This window comes from Daktulosphaira vitifoliae, unplaced genomic scaffold (genome assembly GCF_025091365.1).
Source record: "Daktulosphaira vitifoliae isolate Bord-2020 unplaced genomic scaffold, ASM2509136v1 Scaffold_2, whole genome shotgun sequence".
NCBI classification, from domain to species: domain Eukaryota; kingdom Metazoa; phylum Arthropoda; class Insecta; order Hemiptera; family Phylloxeridae; genus Daktulosphaira; species Daktulosphaira vitifoliae.
The window spans coordinates 25,004,145-25,022,842 of NW_026099573.1; the positions used below are offsets into that span (position 1 = coordinate 25,004,145).

An 18,698-nucleotide genomic window follows, 5' to 3' on the forward strand; every position below is an offset into this window, starting at 1 on the left:
TAAACCTCAGAAATAATCATAAAGGATTCGTATTGATGTGGATTAAAAATATCTATGATGAATTTTGGTTGAATTTGTACTAATGAAGTTTTAAAGGAATGAAAAATGTGTTTATTCCTTAGATATTAAAAGTTTAGCTATCAACTTAGTATAAGGAGTTGATAAAGTGTTATACATTTTTTCGAAGATGTAAATTTTGTCTCGATGGTGGTGATAAAACGGAGGGGACAGCCTAGCCACCACCTTTCTAAGACAAAAAAAAATAAAAAAACTATAACTACCATTTCACCTAACATTACTTTCACAGGACTTTTCTTCGCACTACACCGCGCAGTGTGTTGTTTTTTCTTTTCGACACTTCGGTCGTTAACATCGTGCTATTCATGTTTAAATCGCCGTTTTTACAGTGATTTAGTCTGATTAGTTTTACAAAAACATTTTTTTTGTTTGTTCCGGTCAAGTTTTATTTAAACAGGTATGTATTATTCATACATGTATTCTTACTTAATTACATGTCTTAATCAGATCAGTTTCTCCTGAAATTATTTCCTTTCCATATTAGCTCGGGGGAAATTGATTTTAATTTTATTCATTTTAATTAAGATAATTTGATCAAACAATACGATAACTTAAAGCAAAAACAACAATTTTTTTACGATTATTTCAAATTTATTTCATTTATAAAATGTTGATTTTAATTAGTTGTTCATCTATCAATATTAGAACCCATCTTAGATTTAAAAATTTATTTCGTAAGTTATAAAGTAAATTAAATATATTGTAAGTTTTCATACTGTAAGTTTCAGTAGGGTTATAGAACCATACAATGGATATTAAAATACGCATCTTAGTATCCTCTTAAATACGACAGCAAATTTTTCTTAGGTCTTATATTGAATTAAGTAATCAGGAATAAACAAAATATATTTTTTCCGGAGAAACATTTTTCAAACAAATGAGATTTACGAGAAAGTTCTTGCGTTATCTTTAGTTCTTACGTCTATAATAGTTAAATTTTAATGGAAGCATTTTGATGAAATGTGAATTGTAAACAAAATGAAATATATTGATCTTTTAATAAGGATTTGAAAAATTGAATTCATCTTTATGAGGAATAAATTCAATTTCTAAGAGCTAAAATCAATAATATGAAGGATGTACTTTGATTAACATTCTTCTTCTTCTTCCTCGCCTTAATCCCAACTACTTGGGGTCGGCCAACCTTTTATTAAACTTCCACTTGACACGATCTACCATATCAGCTGTCTATGTATTTTGATTAACATTAAAGTCTTTAAAAAAACACAATATAGGTATTCACTAGGGTTTTTGAATTTCAGGAAGTTGTGAGTAGGTAATTCAAAAACAACATTTTAAGTTATTTTATAGAAAAAATAAATAGTTTGAACTAACAAGTTAAGCAAATTTGGATTATTATAAAAGTTAAAAATTTAATTTTGTCGAAAAAATATTAAATTTAGTTCATTTTGTTTTTTTTATATAATTATTTAATATAATTTTATAAATAAAATGACGATGAAATACAATTTTATATCTTATGCCAAATATTCGATTAATTGGTTATTAGATAATCATTTTGTTGTCCCCTGGCGTAAAATTGCAGATGTAATTTGGTAGAGGAGAATTTAAAATTTGTAAAATTATTGCGTGCGTAAACTGCTAGGCCCAAGTAGTCTAAGCACTTATACTTTCTGTGATTTTGTGCATTAAACCGGTTTCCGATTACGTCGCTGTTTTATAATATGTTATTACACTTATCTTATGCCACTGTTATGCACTTGATGGGAATAGCCTGCGAGTACTACTATAATTGTTTCACAATTGACTACATTATTACTAAAGTGATAACATTTTTAAGATCGATTATCTTGTTCATTCATTTGTGTGCAATTTTATTGTTTATGCATATTAGGTAAAAAATTGGAATACTTTAAATGACTTAGACAAAATAATATTATCTACAACTTTAGTTAATGACAATTTCAAATGTATGCACTCGTCAATTTTTTCAATTGGGCCCATAGGCATAAAGTAAGAGGTTTCTAAGTAAGAAATAAATATATTAGCCTTTTCAAAATTCAGAAATATCATGTGTATTGTTCTATAGTTTTTTAAGGAGAAATAAATTCAATTAATCTCCAATAAACCATTTTGCTGATCTCCATGCACAAATTTGAGCCTATATGTATGAATTCGTTATGTGATACTTGAATTATACTTTTACTTGTATAAATATTACTATATTAACATAACTTAAAATAAATTATAAGAGTAATCTAATTCTTTAGATGACTAATATTCTTTCATAATATAAAATGAAATGATACATACTTTTAGGAATCAAAGTTCTGTTATAATTATTAATTATCAATTAATAGTTCAAGTCATCATCTTAGATCGAAACCTATCTTAACATTCTTCTTTGTGTATTATAAATAAATAAGAAAAATTAACTAATTAAAGTCATTCTTCATATGAATAAAAATACGTTACTTGTCATAGCACTCTTTTTATCTTTGATAAAAGTGCCACCTCTTTTTTTCCTCATTAATAGAAATCCGAGCTTAAAAAATGATTATTTTTCATAATAATACATATTTTCTTGGGTCTTAAGGAAGAATTTTATTTATAATATATTATTTTTTATAGTACGTATTTTAAGTCAGAACCCTTAAATTATTAATTTTCATAACTATTCCAATGACTTACATTTAAATACTACAAGAGAATGATAGATTCAACGAGTTATTAAAGGGTAATAATTTATTATTAAAGAAGTGTTATGTTTATTTGTTTCTAGGAACCAAATCATCATTAGTAAGCTAAAAGTACTGTAATGGTTAGCTTAAAGTTACTTTCTCTTTTAAGTGACTCATAACTAAATCTATTATTCTCTTCTCTAATTAATCATATAATGGAATTTTTTTATAAGTCTAGAGTTATACAAGTAGTATACTAATACAAACTGAATGGTGATCTGGAGTAAATATTTGGTACTAATATTATGGCAAATATCTAAATATTTATATTAATGCTATTTACATGCATATGTTTTGAAATATAAGTAACCCACACTTTCTAATCACTCATATTAATAAAATATTAGCCAAGATATACAATAACGTTTTTATTTGCATCCTCTTTCTAATTCATCTATTTATAATTAAGTAGTTAGATATAAAAAGCATAATATACAATTTAGTTAGTTGGGGAGCCGTTTTCTATCAATTCAATTCAAATTCAGTATAATTAATAAAATTGTCATCATTAAGTGCCATGGAGTAATATAAAGTAATATACAATGTATATTATACCACTAAAATGATAATTAATTTGATAAAACGCATATGCAGAATTTAAACCAATAAAGGGATCATCAAGTTTTACTGTCTATAATTTTTCTCAAATGTCAAAATTACACATAAATTATACCTATACCTAAAAAATTTTTGTTTTTTTTTTTGAATATTATTTTGTAAAATTTACTGCCATATCTAACTGGCATTTTTTAATGAAAGCTGAAGTTATACGATTCACTAAGATCAGCGTATTACTAATAGGAACATGTAACTTTAAAGTTTAACGTTCATAATTTATTATAGATTATACAATAGAATGTTTAGGATGTTATATATCATACAGTATACAGTGCAAGATGAGAATACAATTTTTTTTGGTCAGTTTACCATGGTATATTATAATCTACCCTAAAAGCTATTGTTTATTTGCTGTAACAAACAAACATGCTGACTGTACTTTTCTTTTTTATCTTTGACTCTGAGTAATACTGCGTTTGCTTTGCTATCGCCAGAGCCACCATCGTTTGTTATTAACAACACCATTAAAAAGTTTTTTAGAACTAAAAATTCATTCAGTATTTACATTTAACATTTACATTCAGTTACAATTGTAGTTAGTTTAAATATGATTCAGTGATTACAATAATTACAGTAATTTATATTCGGCACTTTGTGATTATCGCTTGGAATGCATTGAATGGACCGACATGCCTGCCTATAGCCTTCTTGTCACGTTCTAACGTCCTTACCTCTGATATTCCTCCAATTATATGGCAACCAGAATGTCAGTAATGTAATTTTCTATCAACGTCCAGTTATCCATTCTCCGCAGCATTGTCCGGATGCTGACTTACTTATTGTACATATTGTAGGGCAACCATATTGTATAGAGTATGCCACCAGGTTATGACATTTTCAATAATATTTTATTCAGCAAATATTTTGGGTTCCTTTTNATGGAGTTCCAAGAATTTTAATACATAAAGGGGTTCGTAAAGCATATGAATATAGCTAATTTTAGTATATGTTTATGATGCAGACTCCGCATAAAGTTTAAAGTTTCGATAAAATATGAAAAATAGCAATTTTTTACATTTCTAGACTAAAGTTTTAATTTTACAGAAAATATTGCAATAACTAACACTATAGAAATTTCATTGAAAAATTTTTCTATAGTTTAGTAGTTTTTGAAATATTGAAGAAAATAATCTATGTATTGTCCAATATTATAAAAAAACATGATTCTATTAAAAAAAAAATAAAATATATACAGAATGGTCACACATGTTCTGAAAAATCCTATAATTTTTGATCAGTGCTTCTTCCAGGCAACAGTGATAATATAAGCTATAATATTTTTTAAGTTTAAACATTTTAAGATAAGTGTAGTTTTTAGTTTATGAAAGTTTAAATTTATGCATTTATTTTGAACCGATTGCGTTCTCTTTATTGTTTTTTATTACAAATATAGACGGTTGATAACGTTAATTAATCATGTAAAGTAAACGTAAAGTAAATACAAAACATTAATAAGAAATTTTGCTACCCAATTTTTGTTTATAATCTACTCTACCAAATGACATCTTGAAATTTTTTAATACTAAATTTTTAAACTTTTAAAAATTTAAATATCATATTAATACTTTAAATAAATTAAAAAAAGATTATAAACTGAATAAGTCAGCTGTGCCTGAGATCAAAAGTATCTGTTCTTCTTAAAATTTTAAAAGCCAACGTACATTTTAAGGATCTTAAGTAGCCTGCATGTTTAAAGTAACTGCGCACACTAGTACATATAGTGCATATATTTATTATGACAAATAAAGTATCATAATGCACTAGTTTTAAGATCCCAAGTGGTACAACAGGGATATTTACCTGAAATCATCAAATAGAATATTCTTACCTCTAAATGGTATAATATACTATTTATTGCTAAGAGATTTAATAAAAAATCATAATATTGTTTATCATAAAATCTCTTAACAATATAGCAATAACTCAAATTACCAAGTGCTGATTTTGTAAAGGTTGATTGACACTATACGAAATGTCAACATCACGGAACGGCATATTTATCGAAAACTATATTTTGACGTATCGATGTTGGTCCGTTCTTGTTCATTCAGATAGTATGAATATGTGAACGGAACGTCTCGGTCAAAAATATACATTACAATTATAAATTCTACATGAATCATTATTATATTTTCATTATCATTACTATTATATTTTCGTTATTTTAATATGGATGAAGAAATTTTAATAGAAAAAGTTTGTCATTGTGATGAACTCTATAATATAGTTCTAAAATGATTTTCATTATTCCTAATGTTTTCTTATTAAATTTTAATATGATGAAGTATCTACTTAACTATTATATTAAAAATAATTGATTTTATAATTTTGAATTTAAAATCACCGGACAACTGCAATAGTATAGATTACAATTGACATTGTTTCATTGACGTTTCTAATTGTTGACGTTTAATGTGAAAAAACAACAAATTAGTCGTGACGTGACGTTTCATATAGAGTGAATAGACCTCAACAGTGAGCTTCATCCCAAATTTCTGCTTGTTCTTCTAAGTCGTACACCGATAGTTCTGAAAACGTAACGTATTCTGGCTGATGAAGAGAAAAGCCAAACAGTGATTTATTATGTAAATGTAACAAACCATAAATTATATTTAATGATAAAGATTTAGCCTTCTTTAGTGTGTGATTTTGTGAAAAGTCCTATACAAAAATTTCTTCAATAGCCGCGTACTGGTCATTTGGATTAGAAGGGTTGCAATAAATACATACTATAACTTACAGTTAGCTTAACTGACGTTATATATCTTTTGAGGCAGTTTAAATAATTATACTACATACTTTCACCTTCTAAAAGATCTAGTACAATTGCAAACAGTGTCAACACTTAGGGTAGAAGTGCTGATATTATACATGTAGCATATTATTCAGTATTTATTTCACGTTTTTTCTCAATAGGTTATAGATATATATGAAGAGTATAAGTTGAGCAGCTCATCACAGTAGTAATTATATGTCTCAAAATCCATATTTGAATGAAATTACCTAATTAAAGTTATGTTTGGTTGCAACTTTTTCAACAGTTCGTAGAATGCCTTCAGTCTAAAACACATATTTTGCATAACCTTCTGTATGAACAGCCGATCTACATGTAGAAAGACTATGTTTGTGTATTTTAAATGAGAACAATCTCCAAAATATTTCAGAAGTACTGACATATCTAGTTTTCATAAATATTCCACATCTTTTAAAATCAGCTAATTGTAATATTAACAAATACCTACGTGTTGTTTTGAGACATTATCAGATTTTAATTTCTTGTTCTTAAATTATTTCTTTTTCGCTACAATTCATTTGAAAAAGAGGTAAATAATTTTCTGAATAAATAGCATCAATTTCATTGAAACACTATAATAATTTTATTACGTTTAGAAATTTATATTATTATTTATATGTCTCAAGTTTTAAAATGTGATGGTCAAGAATTATATCAAAATGGATAAATCTATAATTATTTATCGTTACTATCACAATTCAATTAATCATATAAATTTTGATTTTTTATGTCGTAATGGTAATTACATTCAATAGCCATAGCTAAGTATACGGAGTATTTATGCCAATGTCAGAAAGTTTGTGTTTTTACTGTTTTCTTTCTCTATTCTTAGCTGTCATTTTTTCTCATTTGGTCTCTATTTTTATCAACATCAACCATACAGCCTGTACATTCTTTTTGGTTTTTTTAATTAAAAATTTCTTATTTTCGTCGTATTTAATAAGTATTAATTCATTTTGATATGCTATGTCGTGTAATGAATTGCCAAACTCAATTCGCTTTGTATTCAAATTGTCATTTGTACTATTAATACTTTTTGAGAGTGATTGCTATACCTCATAGAGTATGTTTACCATTTTATAGTGATTTACTACTAATTATTTGGTGTTTAAAATATTCAACAAAACTTTTTTCAACGAGTGATAACATTTTATAGAATAAAAAATGAATAGTTAAAAGAATAAAAAAAATGTAATTTCAATGATATTCACTTATAATTTTTCAATTAAAGCTAATATTGTCTTTATTATTCAAAATATAATTTATAAAAAATCTTACATTCTTGATTTTATTGTAATGTTAAAATTAAAGAGTATAATTGTAAAAAATACTCATGATTTACTATATTTTAAACTTATTTGTAAAAATAGAATAGAATAGAATTTTCTATTAGTTTTATCATCTAATATAATATTTTAATATTTGTAGTTTATCCAGCAACATGATTGATCAACTTCAATGTATTGCTTGACATACAATTTTTTCTGTAATTTCATTTGGTAATAAAAGGAAATTGTGCTATCATTCCAATGACTGATCACAAGAACTTTAGAAGTCAAGTATGGATTGGTGGCGTTGGTGTGGGTGGTGACGTGAGTGAAGTAGAAAACTTTTACAATGGTGCTACAGTTTTTGTTACTGGTGGAACAGGCTTCGTTGGCAAAGCACTTGTTGAAAAACTTTTGAGGTCATGCCAAGGGTTAAATACCATCTATTTGCTAGTTCGACCAAAAAGAGGCAAAGAAGTTCAATGTCGTTTCGAGGAGTTATTAAAAAATCCGGTAAATATTTATATAAATATCATTTGGAAAACTTAAAATTTTTTGTTTGTGTATCAATTAATAAGATTTTATTTATTTAAACTTGTATTGATAATATTATAATGAATGTAATTAGTAAAATTGAATAAAATCTTAGATGGGATTAAGATACTGCAAAGACTAGGGTCTAAAATTTAAATGAAGTTCTACTATCTAGACATCGGTTAAGTTTTATTTTTATACTTTAAATAAAAAATCGAAGCCCTGTCAGCTATATTTGTTCTTAATCCTCTTAACCAAGACTTGATATTATTATTAAATTACTATTTTTTTAATATTGAAAATTAAATACTAATACTTTAAAAATTAAAATAGTATAAAGTTTATAATTGAATTATTTATTTATTTATTTTTATTATAGACAGTGGTTAATTAATACAGTTTCTTTTCTAAAATAACAGAGTAGTTTTTTTAATTTTTTAGTTTTAGTTGGTATAGAGGTTTGTTTGGCCGACCTCAAGTAGTTGGGAATAGGACGAGAAAAAAAAATAGTTGTAATTGAGGTAGGCAAGAACTACCCATACATTCACACTTGTAGGTCCATTGCGCGCACCTCCTACGGAATTTTATTAATTTGGTTTCTTCATGTAAGAGTTTCCACCGAAGTATTGTTGCTATTGTTGAAAAACTAATACTATATATATAGAGTGTCCTATTGTGCTACATCTATAGAATGTTTAGTAAGTAGGAAACAAGTCAATTGTTACAAACAATGAGAATAATATAAACCTGTTTCCTTACTTACTGAACACGCTGTATATTCAAAGAGTCCTGACTCTGGCGAATCTTTGGATTTTAGGTTTTTGATATCTACTATTTCTGGAAAAGATTTTTCTAAATGTTTAAATCTTAATGTGTCCAGAGTATCGCATTCACACATAATGTGGAATGAATCTTCCTCTTTGTTTCACAAAGTTTTTTTAATTAGCACTTAAAATAAATTAAAAATCAAAATATAATATCAGCGAATAGTAAACAAAAAAGAAATAACTATATAATTTGCATGCAAATTTTATATATAGCTCAGTATAATGAAATTGAATTAAAAAGTAATTATGATACAGAAATTCTATAGGAATTAGATAAATACAAAATATAATTTTTTCAAACGTATTGCTTCTATAAAAAAATATTTACATAATATAATTATGGAAGATTTCATTATTTGAAATCCAAATTATCCAAATAATTTCATCACTAGCACAAATTTTTCTTGTAATATATTTAAACAGTAACTGGTTCATAATTATATATAGCTATCCAATTTTTTACAAGTAATTTCATAATTATGTGAGTCTTTAATGAAGTCAATACATATATTTTCAATGTTTATTAACGTAATGAAATATTTTGAATGATCTTCTAATCTTGTTCCTTATTGTTAGCTGTAATGATAATTAAAAATTGTATTGTATAATACATTTACAATTTCCTTATACAGTAAAAAAATTTAAAAATATAAATACAAGTAGTAAGCAATAATTTCAATAAATTTATTCGGTTAAATAAATGAAAAAAAAGAACAATACTTCGAAAAATCGTATAGAAGTTACAAAATAAGCTTATACTTTTAAGTTAGTTGGACTTAAAAAAATCCTATTGTAACTATGTAATTTTGTAATTTATCGAATATAAATTAATATTATATATTATTAAGATAGTTTAAGCTGTATAAAATAACTAATTAATTAAAATATTAGTAGTATAGTTAGTGAAATTGATGAAAAATTGTTTCCATTACTTGCTCTTCAAGAAATTAGTATTTTTTTTATACTCTTGCACAACCAACCAAGCGTATACATATTAGTCACTATAGTACCGTGGCGCATGTTGTTTGCTAACGATATAGTGTTAATATGGAGAAAATATGGAGGAAATTAATCAAAAGCTAGAGGTGTGGAGATCAGCTCTTCAAGAAAAGGGTTTAAGAATAAGTAGAAGTAAAATAGAGTATTTAGAGTACAAGTTTGACAAGGAGAAAACGAGGTAGGTGAAATGAGGATGTCAGTGATAATAGGCGTGGATGTGATTGGAAAGATGGAAAGTTTTAAGTATTTAGAGTCAGTTGTATAAAAGAGTGGTGATATGGACGAGGATGTAAGACACAGAATTAAGTGCGGGTGGTTGAAGTGGAGAGAAGCGTCTGACGTCTTATGCGATAAAAGAATTCCAATGAGGCTGAAAGGTAAATTCTATTAAACTGTAGTGAGGCCAGTTATAATGTTCAGAGTGTTGGGCGGTTGATAAGAAAGTAAAGTAGAGAATGAGTGTAGCAGAGATGATAATGCTTAGATGGATGAGTGGAGTGACTAGAGAAAATAGGATAAGGAACGAGCATATAAATGTAGATGTATAGTATATAGATGTAGCATCAATCGTGGATAAGATGAGAGAAAATATATTTAGATGGTTTAGTCATGTTATGAGAAGAAGTAGAGGAAGACAAAAAAAGAGATGGAGAGATGTTATTGAATGCGATATGAGGACAGCTGATGTGAGCGTAGATGATGTGGGTGATCGTGTCAAGTGGAAATTTACGATAACGATGGCCGACCCTAAGTAGTTGGGATTAGAGCGAGGAAGAAGAAGAAGAGTTAATCTTCTTAAAATTATTTACATAAATACACACAATATAAAGTATAACTTAAGGAATTTCTTTAATGAAAACAATTAAGCATGTTCGATCTTAATATATAAATTATGTATTGCTGTTTTTACTATTACAGAAAAATTGTTTTTTCTTGATTTATGTTCGTTTTATTCTCTATTTTTTAAGAAAGTAATCTATCTCCTATAGTAACTTAAAATGAATATAAAATTAATGTAGGTGGTTCGGTATGAGCATGAAGATGATTGAGTTGCTATGTGTTTATTAAATAATATAATATATATAATTTTCTCTCGGGGTATGAGTTCGAGGTTTTGGCAAGATGATGTAAAATATAAAAAAACAAAGTGATACCTGAAAATTGATTAAAATAAAAATAATTTGAAATAGAAATTATTGTGATTAATTATCACACTTTAAGTATCAATGACGTCATTCGTTCCAAACATCTATGTTTGTATTGACTGTGAGTCGTGTTAATAAAAATTTCGAGTAGTATAGAAGCCACAGGTGGGTTCTCTATCTCCGCAACATTTTTTTTAATTGTATTTACCTCACAGCTAATCCACTCAAAGATTGACTAGGCTGGTTAACTTTGTACACAAGCTTTCGATTTTATTTATTTAAACAATATTTTATTCTAGTAATCACTTAATATAATGTACTCATTATATACCTTATATGCTTTCATAATGTTTGAAATAAATATACTTATGTTTTTTTTTTGTGGTGTATAATATTTACTACCTATCAGTCGAATGAAAAAGTGAAACTAAAATTTTTTTCAGGTTCTAAAAGTGATGTTTTTTGTTGAATATTTACAGTATATAATATTTTATATTATATTATAATATGATATAAAAATACCAGCATAAAATATTCATATAAATACAAAAGTATAATAAGGTAAATTAATTATTTAGGATATTAAATATTCTAAATTTTATATCTATTAATTTTATAGATATAAAATGATTTTTTAACGATGGCTACTAAATTTCTTTTAAAATAATAATTATGACAAGAAAATTATTTTTGATATTTTTTAGAACTCTTTTAGAAATGTATATACAATAATATTAAATAATAAAGTACTAAGACGTAGACTTTTAATATATAGTAAATAAATGAATGTATATTACGTTATAATAAATTTAACGTAAGCTGACCCCTCCGCTATATAAACTATACATCACATATATAACTATACAATAAGTCTAAAGGTTAACGCGGAACTGAAGACATAAATATACTGAATATCCCACTACGTTCTAAAATTTCTACACAATTTTCTTATGGCTAATTGGCGGAACGTCGTGGGACACCTTTAAATGTAAATATTTTAAATAATACAACATTACATGAAAGATCTAACACATTCAAGATTCATTAAATTAAATTGAAATCCAAATTATTATAATATAACAATTTAGGTTATCATATTATGTTGTAATAACTGTGCTTATTACCAATAATATCCTCATTCTCCATTTTTATTGCCAGTATTAAAGAAGTATGACTGTTCGATAAGCTGATAAATTTGATATAAAACACAAACTATTATTAAGTAAAAAAAAAAAAACTAGGATAATTAATACAGTCGATAATCATTACGAAAACAACTGTAATGACAAACTTAAAAGGTACGCCATCTATTCTTAGGTATTTAGGTTGAAATGTTGTTACTTAACATTTTTTAAATAATCGCTACATATTCTAACTGACAAAGTTTTAAAAGAATAATGCCTTGTAAAATTTTGTAGACTATTGGCTATTTTATCTTAAATATATTACAATGTAATATAACTTTTAACATAAATATGCAACATGGAAATGTATTTATTCATAAATATGATTAATCACTACTAACAATATATTTAAAAATGAAATCCATCGATTCATCAACAAATTCTAAATAATAATTAGTTAAGCTCAAGTTAAAATATTTCTGAAAATTTTTTATAAAAATTTATTTATTTATTTATTTATTCAACGGAATTGACCCTTATTATACAGGGTGATTTTTTTATCATAACCCACTCAATTACTTGCAGAATAATAATAATTTAAACATTTTTTTTTTTCATTATCTTTAGTTACACATTATTCTTGAATTTTTAACTATGTAATACTTTTTAAGTTCATCCCTTATGCCTTGGAAGGGGGTCAACTTTGTTTTTTTAAATGGTAACACATATTTTTAATTTAATAAAATGTTTGAGTTTTTAATTTAATAGTAAATGGCATTTGAATTTTTAATATAACTTAATTCGTTTATTAGATATAATCATTTAAAGTTTCAAATTTTTGAATTAATATACAGGTATAATACACAAGGGATTACAAATATAGGTAGCTAATTGGTTTTTTATAACATCGATATTAGCAGATACACAGCATTGTTATTATCAATTGTAGTAAGGCACATTGTTATGAGTTTATAAATACACTAACTGACAATACAGAAAGTATATCTATTGATAATCATAATTGATAATAAACAATCCGTGACTGAGACAGCAATGTCATAAAAATCCAATTAGCTACCTGTATTTACAATCCCATGTGTATTATACATGTATATTAACTCAAAATTTTGAAACTTTAAATGTTTATATCTAATAAGCTAATAAAGTTATATTAAAAATTCAAATGCCATTTACTATTAAATTAAAAACTCAAACATTTTATTAAATTAAAAATATGTGTTACCATTTAAAAAAACAAAGTTGACCCCCTTCCAAGGCATAAGGGATGAACTTAAAAAGTATTACATAGTTAAAAATTCAAGAATAATGTGTAACTAAAGATAATGAAAAAAAAAAATGTTTAAATTATTATTATTCTGCAAGTAATTGAGTGGGTTATGATAAAAAAATCACCCTGTATAACAATATAGTTACAGAAAATGAAAAAAAAACAGTAATATAAAAATAATAAATATTAAGAAAAAAACAAACATTTAAACAAAAGTATATAAAATAAATGATTAATTGAAATTGAAAGAGGGGACTTCATTGGCATTTTTCATTAAACGTTTAATTGGCTCGTTATAAATATAATTAGAAGAACAGATAGGTATGAAGAAGGGAGCGTAATTTTTTGGATTTTCTCTGGGAAACTTTAAAATTAATTAGCGCTAAAAGAGGTGGAGAGTCAACTTTACCATCAAGTAAATTTATTAAGAATTTAGTACCAAGGGCTTTACGGCAATCAGCAAGTGAGAGAAGATTAAGTATTCGACAATACGTGAGTATTCATGTTGGGGATGAGGAATATCTAATACAAAACCAGCAAACCGCAAAAACCTACGTTGTTTCTCTTTCAACCAAACAACCGTCGTTGGCTGTATGTGGAATCCAGATGATAGCACTATACTCTAAAATAGGACGAACTAACGCGCAAAATATTGTTTTTATTACTAATTTAAGCATAAAGTCAGAAGCTATCCTCATTATAAAATCGAGAACCTTAAGCGCCTTACAACAAATTATATCAATATGTGGTCGAGGATCTAAAGAAGCATTAAATTTAATGCCAAGATCTATGACAATGACATAATCACGAGTAAGGTTAGAATCGCCGATAAAATAATAATATATTATGGGAGATTTAGAGCGAGTGAAAGACATAACTTGACATTTAGAAATATTTAGCAACAAGCCCAGCGCCTCAAACCAAGTTGTAAACCGGTTTAAGTCATTCTGAAGTTTAATACAATCTTCCTGTGTATTGATTCGCAAAAAAAGCTTCATGTCATCTGCAAAACAAAGCAACTTGCAGTTGAGAAGAGTACGACTAATTCCATTTATAAAAAAAGAGAATAAAAGGGGAGACAGATTCCCCCCTTGAGGAACTCCCGATGAGGCCAAAAATAAGTCAGATTTAATACTATGTACTTTAACCCATTGGTATCTATTAAGAAGATAGGAGCGAAACCAACTTAAAAGGGGTTCACCAAACCCTGTTTTTTTAAGGACTGCAAGTAATACTTCATGGTTTATTGAATCGAATGCCTTTTTAAAGTCTGTGTATAAGACAACCTGTGATCGTTGCTGGAATGCATTAAAAACATAATTTGTAAATAAAAGATTACAAGTAGTAGATGAACGGCCCGGTAAAAAATCATGTTGTTCTTCAATAATTACTTTGCCAACGGAAGCTTGCAGTTTACTTACGATAATTTTTTCAAAAATCTTGGAGACATGTGACTGAATGGAAATTGGTCTATAACTTGAAAGTTTTTTTTTTGGATTCAAATTTAAATTTAAAGCGTAAATATGAAAATTTTTTATAATTATCTATTTTTATAATTAAATATGTGATACATACCAAATAGCTAACGATGTTTTGAGGCTTGCAGTATAATAAAAACTATTGATATTGAAATTTGAACTATGAACATAATGGATATATTTTCATAAGTAAAATTTAACTTACATTTTTTTTTTTGAGATTTGACAGCTTTGACATTTTAGGTCATTAGAAGGTCAGTTTACAAAACATAAACAAATAATTAAAATTAAATCAATTATGATCATTTAGTTTTCTAATTAATTGTTTTTAAATGGTGCTATTGTTTGACTTATGAAAATGTTATATAGGTATACAATGAATTTAAATCTTCAACACTTTTCTAGTTCTTGATCATTCTTCTTAAAGAATTTATTGATATACAGGGTGATTGATTAAATATATTATCTTCTATTTTTCATTAAATAATGATTTTTTCATAAAAATATATAGATTAATATTAAATTTATTTTTATAAATCATTGTAAATATCAATTTTATTGTAAGAAATATTTTTTCATTAAATAAAGATTTTAGGAATAATTTTCGAAAGTTAAAAAAGGACCTATTGTTATTTTTTGACTATAACCAGTTTCGTAACACTTTCTGATCATCTAATTGTGTTGTATTTTTTTAAAAGTTGTTTGTCAATTCTTCTTTGAAGTTTTGTTTATTTTGCTGCTAAAATAGTTAAAGCAAGTGACTATAGATTCACTGTTTTATGGTCTAGAAGGAATACTAAATACGCCTTTGATCTTTTAAACAATATTAGAAATCGCCATTTTCATTAGGCGAGTGTCAATAATAATTCAAAGTTTCATTTCAGTGATTTATCAGAATTTGAAAAAGTGATTTAAAATAATTTAAAATGTAGTAAAAACAAGTTTAAAATATTTTTTGTCTTTAGAGAATATTTCCAATAATTTTCCCGAAAAAGATTTTTACAGTAATTTTATACCACAAATTAGGATAATTTATAAATAGCATTGATAACTTAACATTTATTTGATGTTATTATTGGTAAATAGTCTAATAAAACTTTTTTTAAAACTGTTTTTATTGTAAAAAATATATTATGGAAATATAATAATAAAATAATGAAAGTTTATTAATTTTTAAAATATATTTTTTACAAGGAGGAACTTCAAAAATGAATGCATAAATAGTCTACATATGCATATGCATATATAGGCTATATACAGAACGCTTTGTAAAATTCTATAGGTTTCAGGTTATAAATGGTGTGTAATTCAAGAAAGGAGGCGTAGAAAACCTAGGAGACGCCTTATAGTATCTTATTGGTGACCTGATGGGCATAAATAGGGCACGCTGATTCAATGCCTATTTAGTAGTCCTGAACAGGACAGTAAATGATTGTCCATAAGGACCCCAGTGCTACTAGGGCATAAGCGTGGAGTATAATTTTTACCAAAACCCATCATAGTAAATTTCATGTGTTGTAAATTGCACTGAATAATGACTAAAGCAACATTTTGTAAAACATTACATAACACAGTTAAAAATGAACGATAATTGTAACTGTTAACAAAAGTTTTTTTAAGTATAGTTTCATTAATTTACTTAACATTATTTTAAATATATTTTAGCAATATAATAAATTTATATATATATACAGTCATAAAATGTTTAATAATATTATTGATAAGTATAGTAACACAACATTGGAGCTCATAAATAATAATATTTTCAAGATTTTACAATAAATAACAGCATTCAAATTAAACACTGTTACTAATCAAATAAATTATATTATAAATTGTAATAATATTTGTAGTATTAAAATAACGCCAATGATTAAATCAAATATTTACGATTAAATCAAATATATACGATTAAATCAAATATTTACGATGAGTAGAAGGACAAAAAGAAGAACAGACTTTAGTCCAAGAAGAGTGACACGTAGATCAACTCAAGTTTTTGGGAACACAACAGAGAATCGTCCTACTCAAAAAGAATCTAAAGATCAAAAAGAAGTAACTCAACCCGGACTTTTTAGTCAAATGGCAGCAACAAGCTTTGCTACCACAATTGGTAGTGCAATGGGTCGAGTACTTGGTAGCATAGTGGAAACACATATTGATGAAATGACACAAGAAAAAGAGTATCGTAAAAGCATTGATCGTTATGAAATAAAAAATGATACAGAACAAAGTTGTACTAATATAATGAAAAAGTATTTTCAATGTCTCACTTACAATAACGAACCTTCGTCGTGTTCTCAATTACAAGAAGTTGTTCTTCAGTGTCAAAAAAATTCTCACCATAATGGCGATAATTGCTATTTCGGTCTGATACCTACATAAATGTATAAACATTTTACTAAAAAATATATATTTTTTATAACATTTAAAATGCTACAACTTAATATGTTACTAATTTAATTATAAAAAAACCCAGCACAGGGGGGTCGCGGCACAGTGGTGACGTGGCATAGATGGATCAAGTATAATGATATCTGACAGTGATTAAAATCACTATCAAAAAAAAACGCTTCGATGCAAATCTTTAGATAGTGTTTAATTTTAAAAAATTGGTGGATTATTCCAAAAGCTACATGATCTGCTAGTTCATTATTAATATCCTAATCAAGATAAAGTATGTCGAATGAAAAAGGGATTATTAAAAAATATTATTTCTCATAAAAAAATAATGTTGATCCATACACTTTTAAATATGTCATAGCATTANTAAAAAAATTATATTGATCAATACACTTTTCAATAAGTTATAGCATTATAATGTTAAAAATGTAAAAAATAAAATCGAGAATTTTCACATAATAATAGCATTTGGTAGCCATTTTCACCGTGAAGATAAAATAAAGTCCGAAATTTTTTTTTCGGATAATAAAGTAGATTACATTAATTTTAATTTAAGATATAAATAAAAGTGTCAGACTTTCAAAATTTTAGTTGAAAAAGTAAATTTTTTGTGAAAAAGTTGTCATTTTGAATCCCCCCCTGTAGGCAGGTAAAAAGTCAGATTTATAAAAAAAATATACCAAATGATAGGTAAAGACATCATGCATCTACAAAAAAAAGAATTATATTGATCCATACATCTTTCGAGAAGTTATAGCATTATAAAGTTAAAAATATAAAAAAGAATTTTTTTACAAAAATCGTATTTTTTTTATTAAGTTTAATGTCTGTTTTCACCATGAAGATAAAATAAAGTCCGAAATTTTTTTTTACCATTATAAAGTATATTACATTAGCTTTAATTTAAGATATATATAAAAGTGTCAGACCTTCCGGAACACTTTCAAAAGTTACGTTGAAAAAGTTCTACTTTCTATATGCATTTTTATGTTTTGAATCCCCCCTGTATTTAGGGAAATGGTCCGATTTAAAAAAACAGTATGTCGAATGAAAGATCTATATAAATACTACTTCTCATAAAAAAATTGTAATGATTCATACATTTTTCAAAAAGTTATAGCATAATAAAGTTAAAAATGTAAAATACAAAATCGAAAATTTTCACACAAAAATAGCATTCGGTAGCCATTTTCACCATGAAGATAAAATAAAGTCCGAAATTTTTTTTTACCATAATAAAGTATATTACATTAGCTTCAATTTAAGATATATATAAAAGTGTCAGACCTTCCGGAACATTTTCAAAAGTTAAGTTGAAAAAGTTGTCATATAAAATCCCCCCTTGTGGGCAGGTTAAGGGTTAAATTTATAAAAAAAATATACCAAATGAAAGGTAATGATATTATGCATCTATATAAAAAAGAATTATTTTGATATGTT

General features: G+C 26.2%; 1 protein-coding gene across 1 annotated transcript in view; it reads left to right on the top strand.

The window, feature by feature from the left end:
* Nucleotides 1-290: 290 nt before the first annotated feature.
* LOC126897675 (putative fatty acyl-CoA reductase CG5065) overlaps nucleotides 291-18,698 on the top strand; it is a 22,248-nt gene continuing 3,840 nt past the window's right edge. The window contains exons 1-2 of the mRNA XM_050671450.1: nucleotides 291-475; nucleotides 7,621-7,973. Of these exons, the coding sequence (XP_050527407.1) occupies nucleotides 7,722-7,973 (252 nt within the window). The 5' untranslated portion in view covers nucleotides 291-475; nucleotides 7,621-7,721. The remainder of the gene's footprint in view (nucleotides 476-7,620; nucleotides 7,974-18,698) is intronic.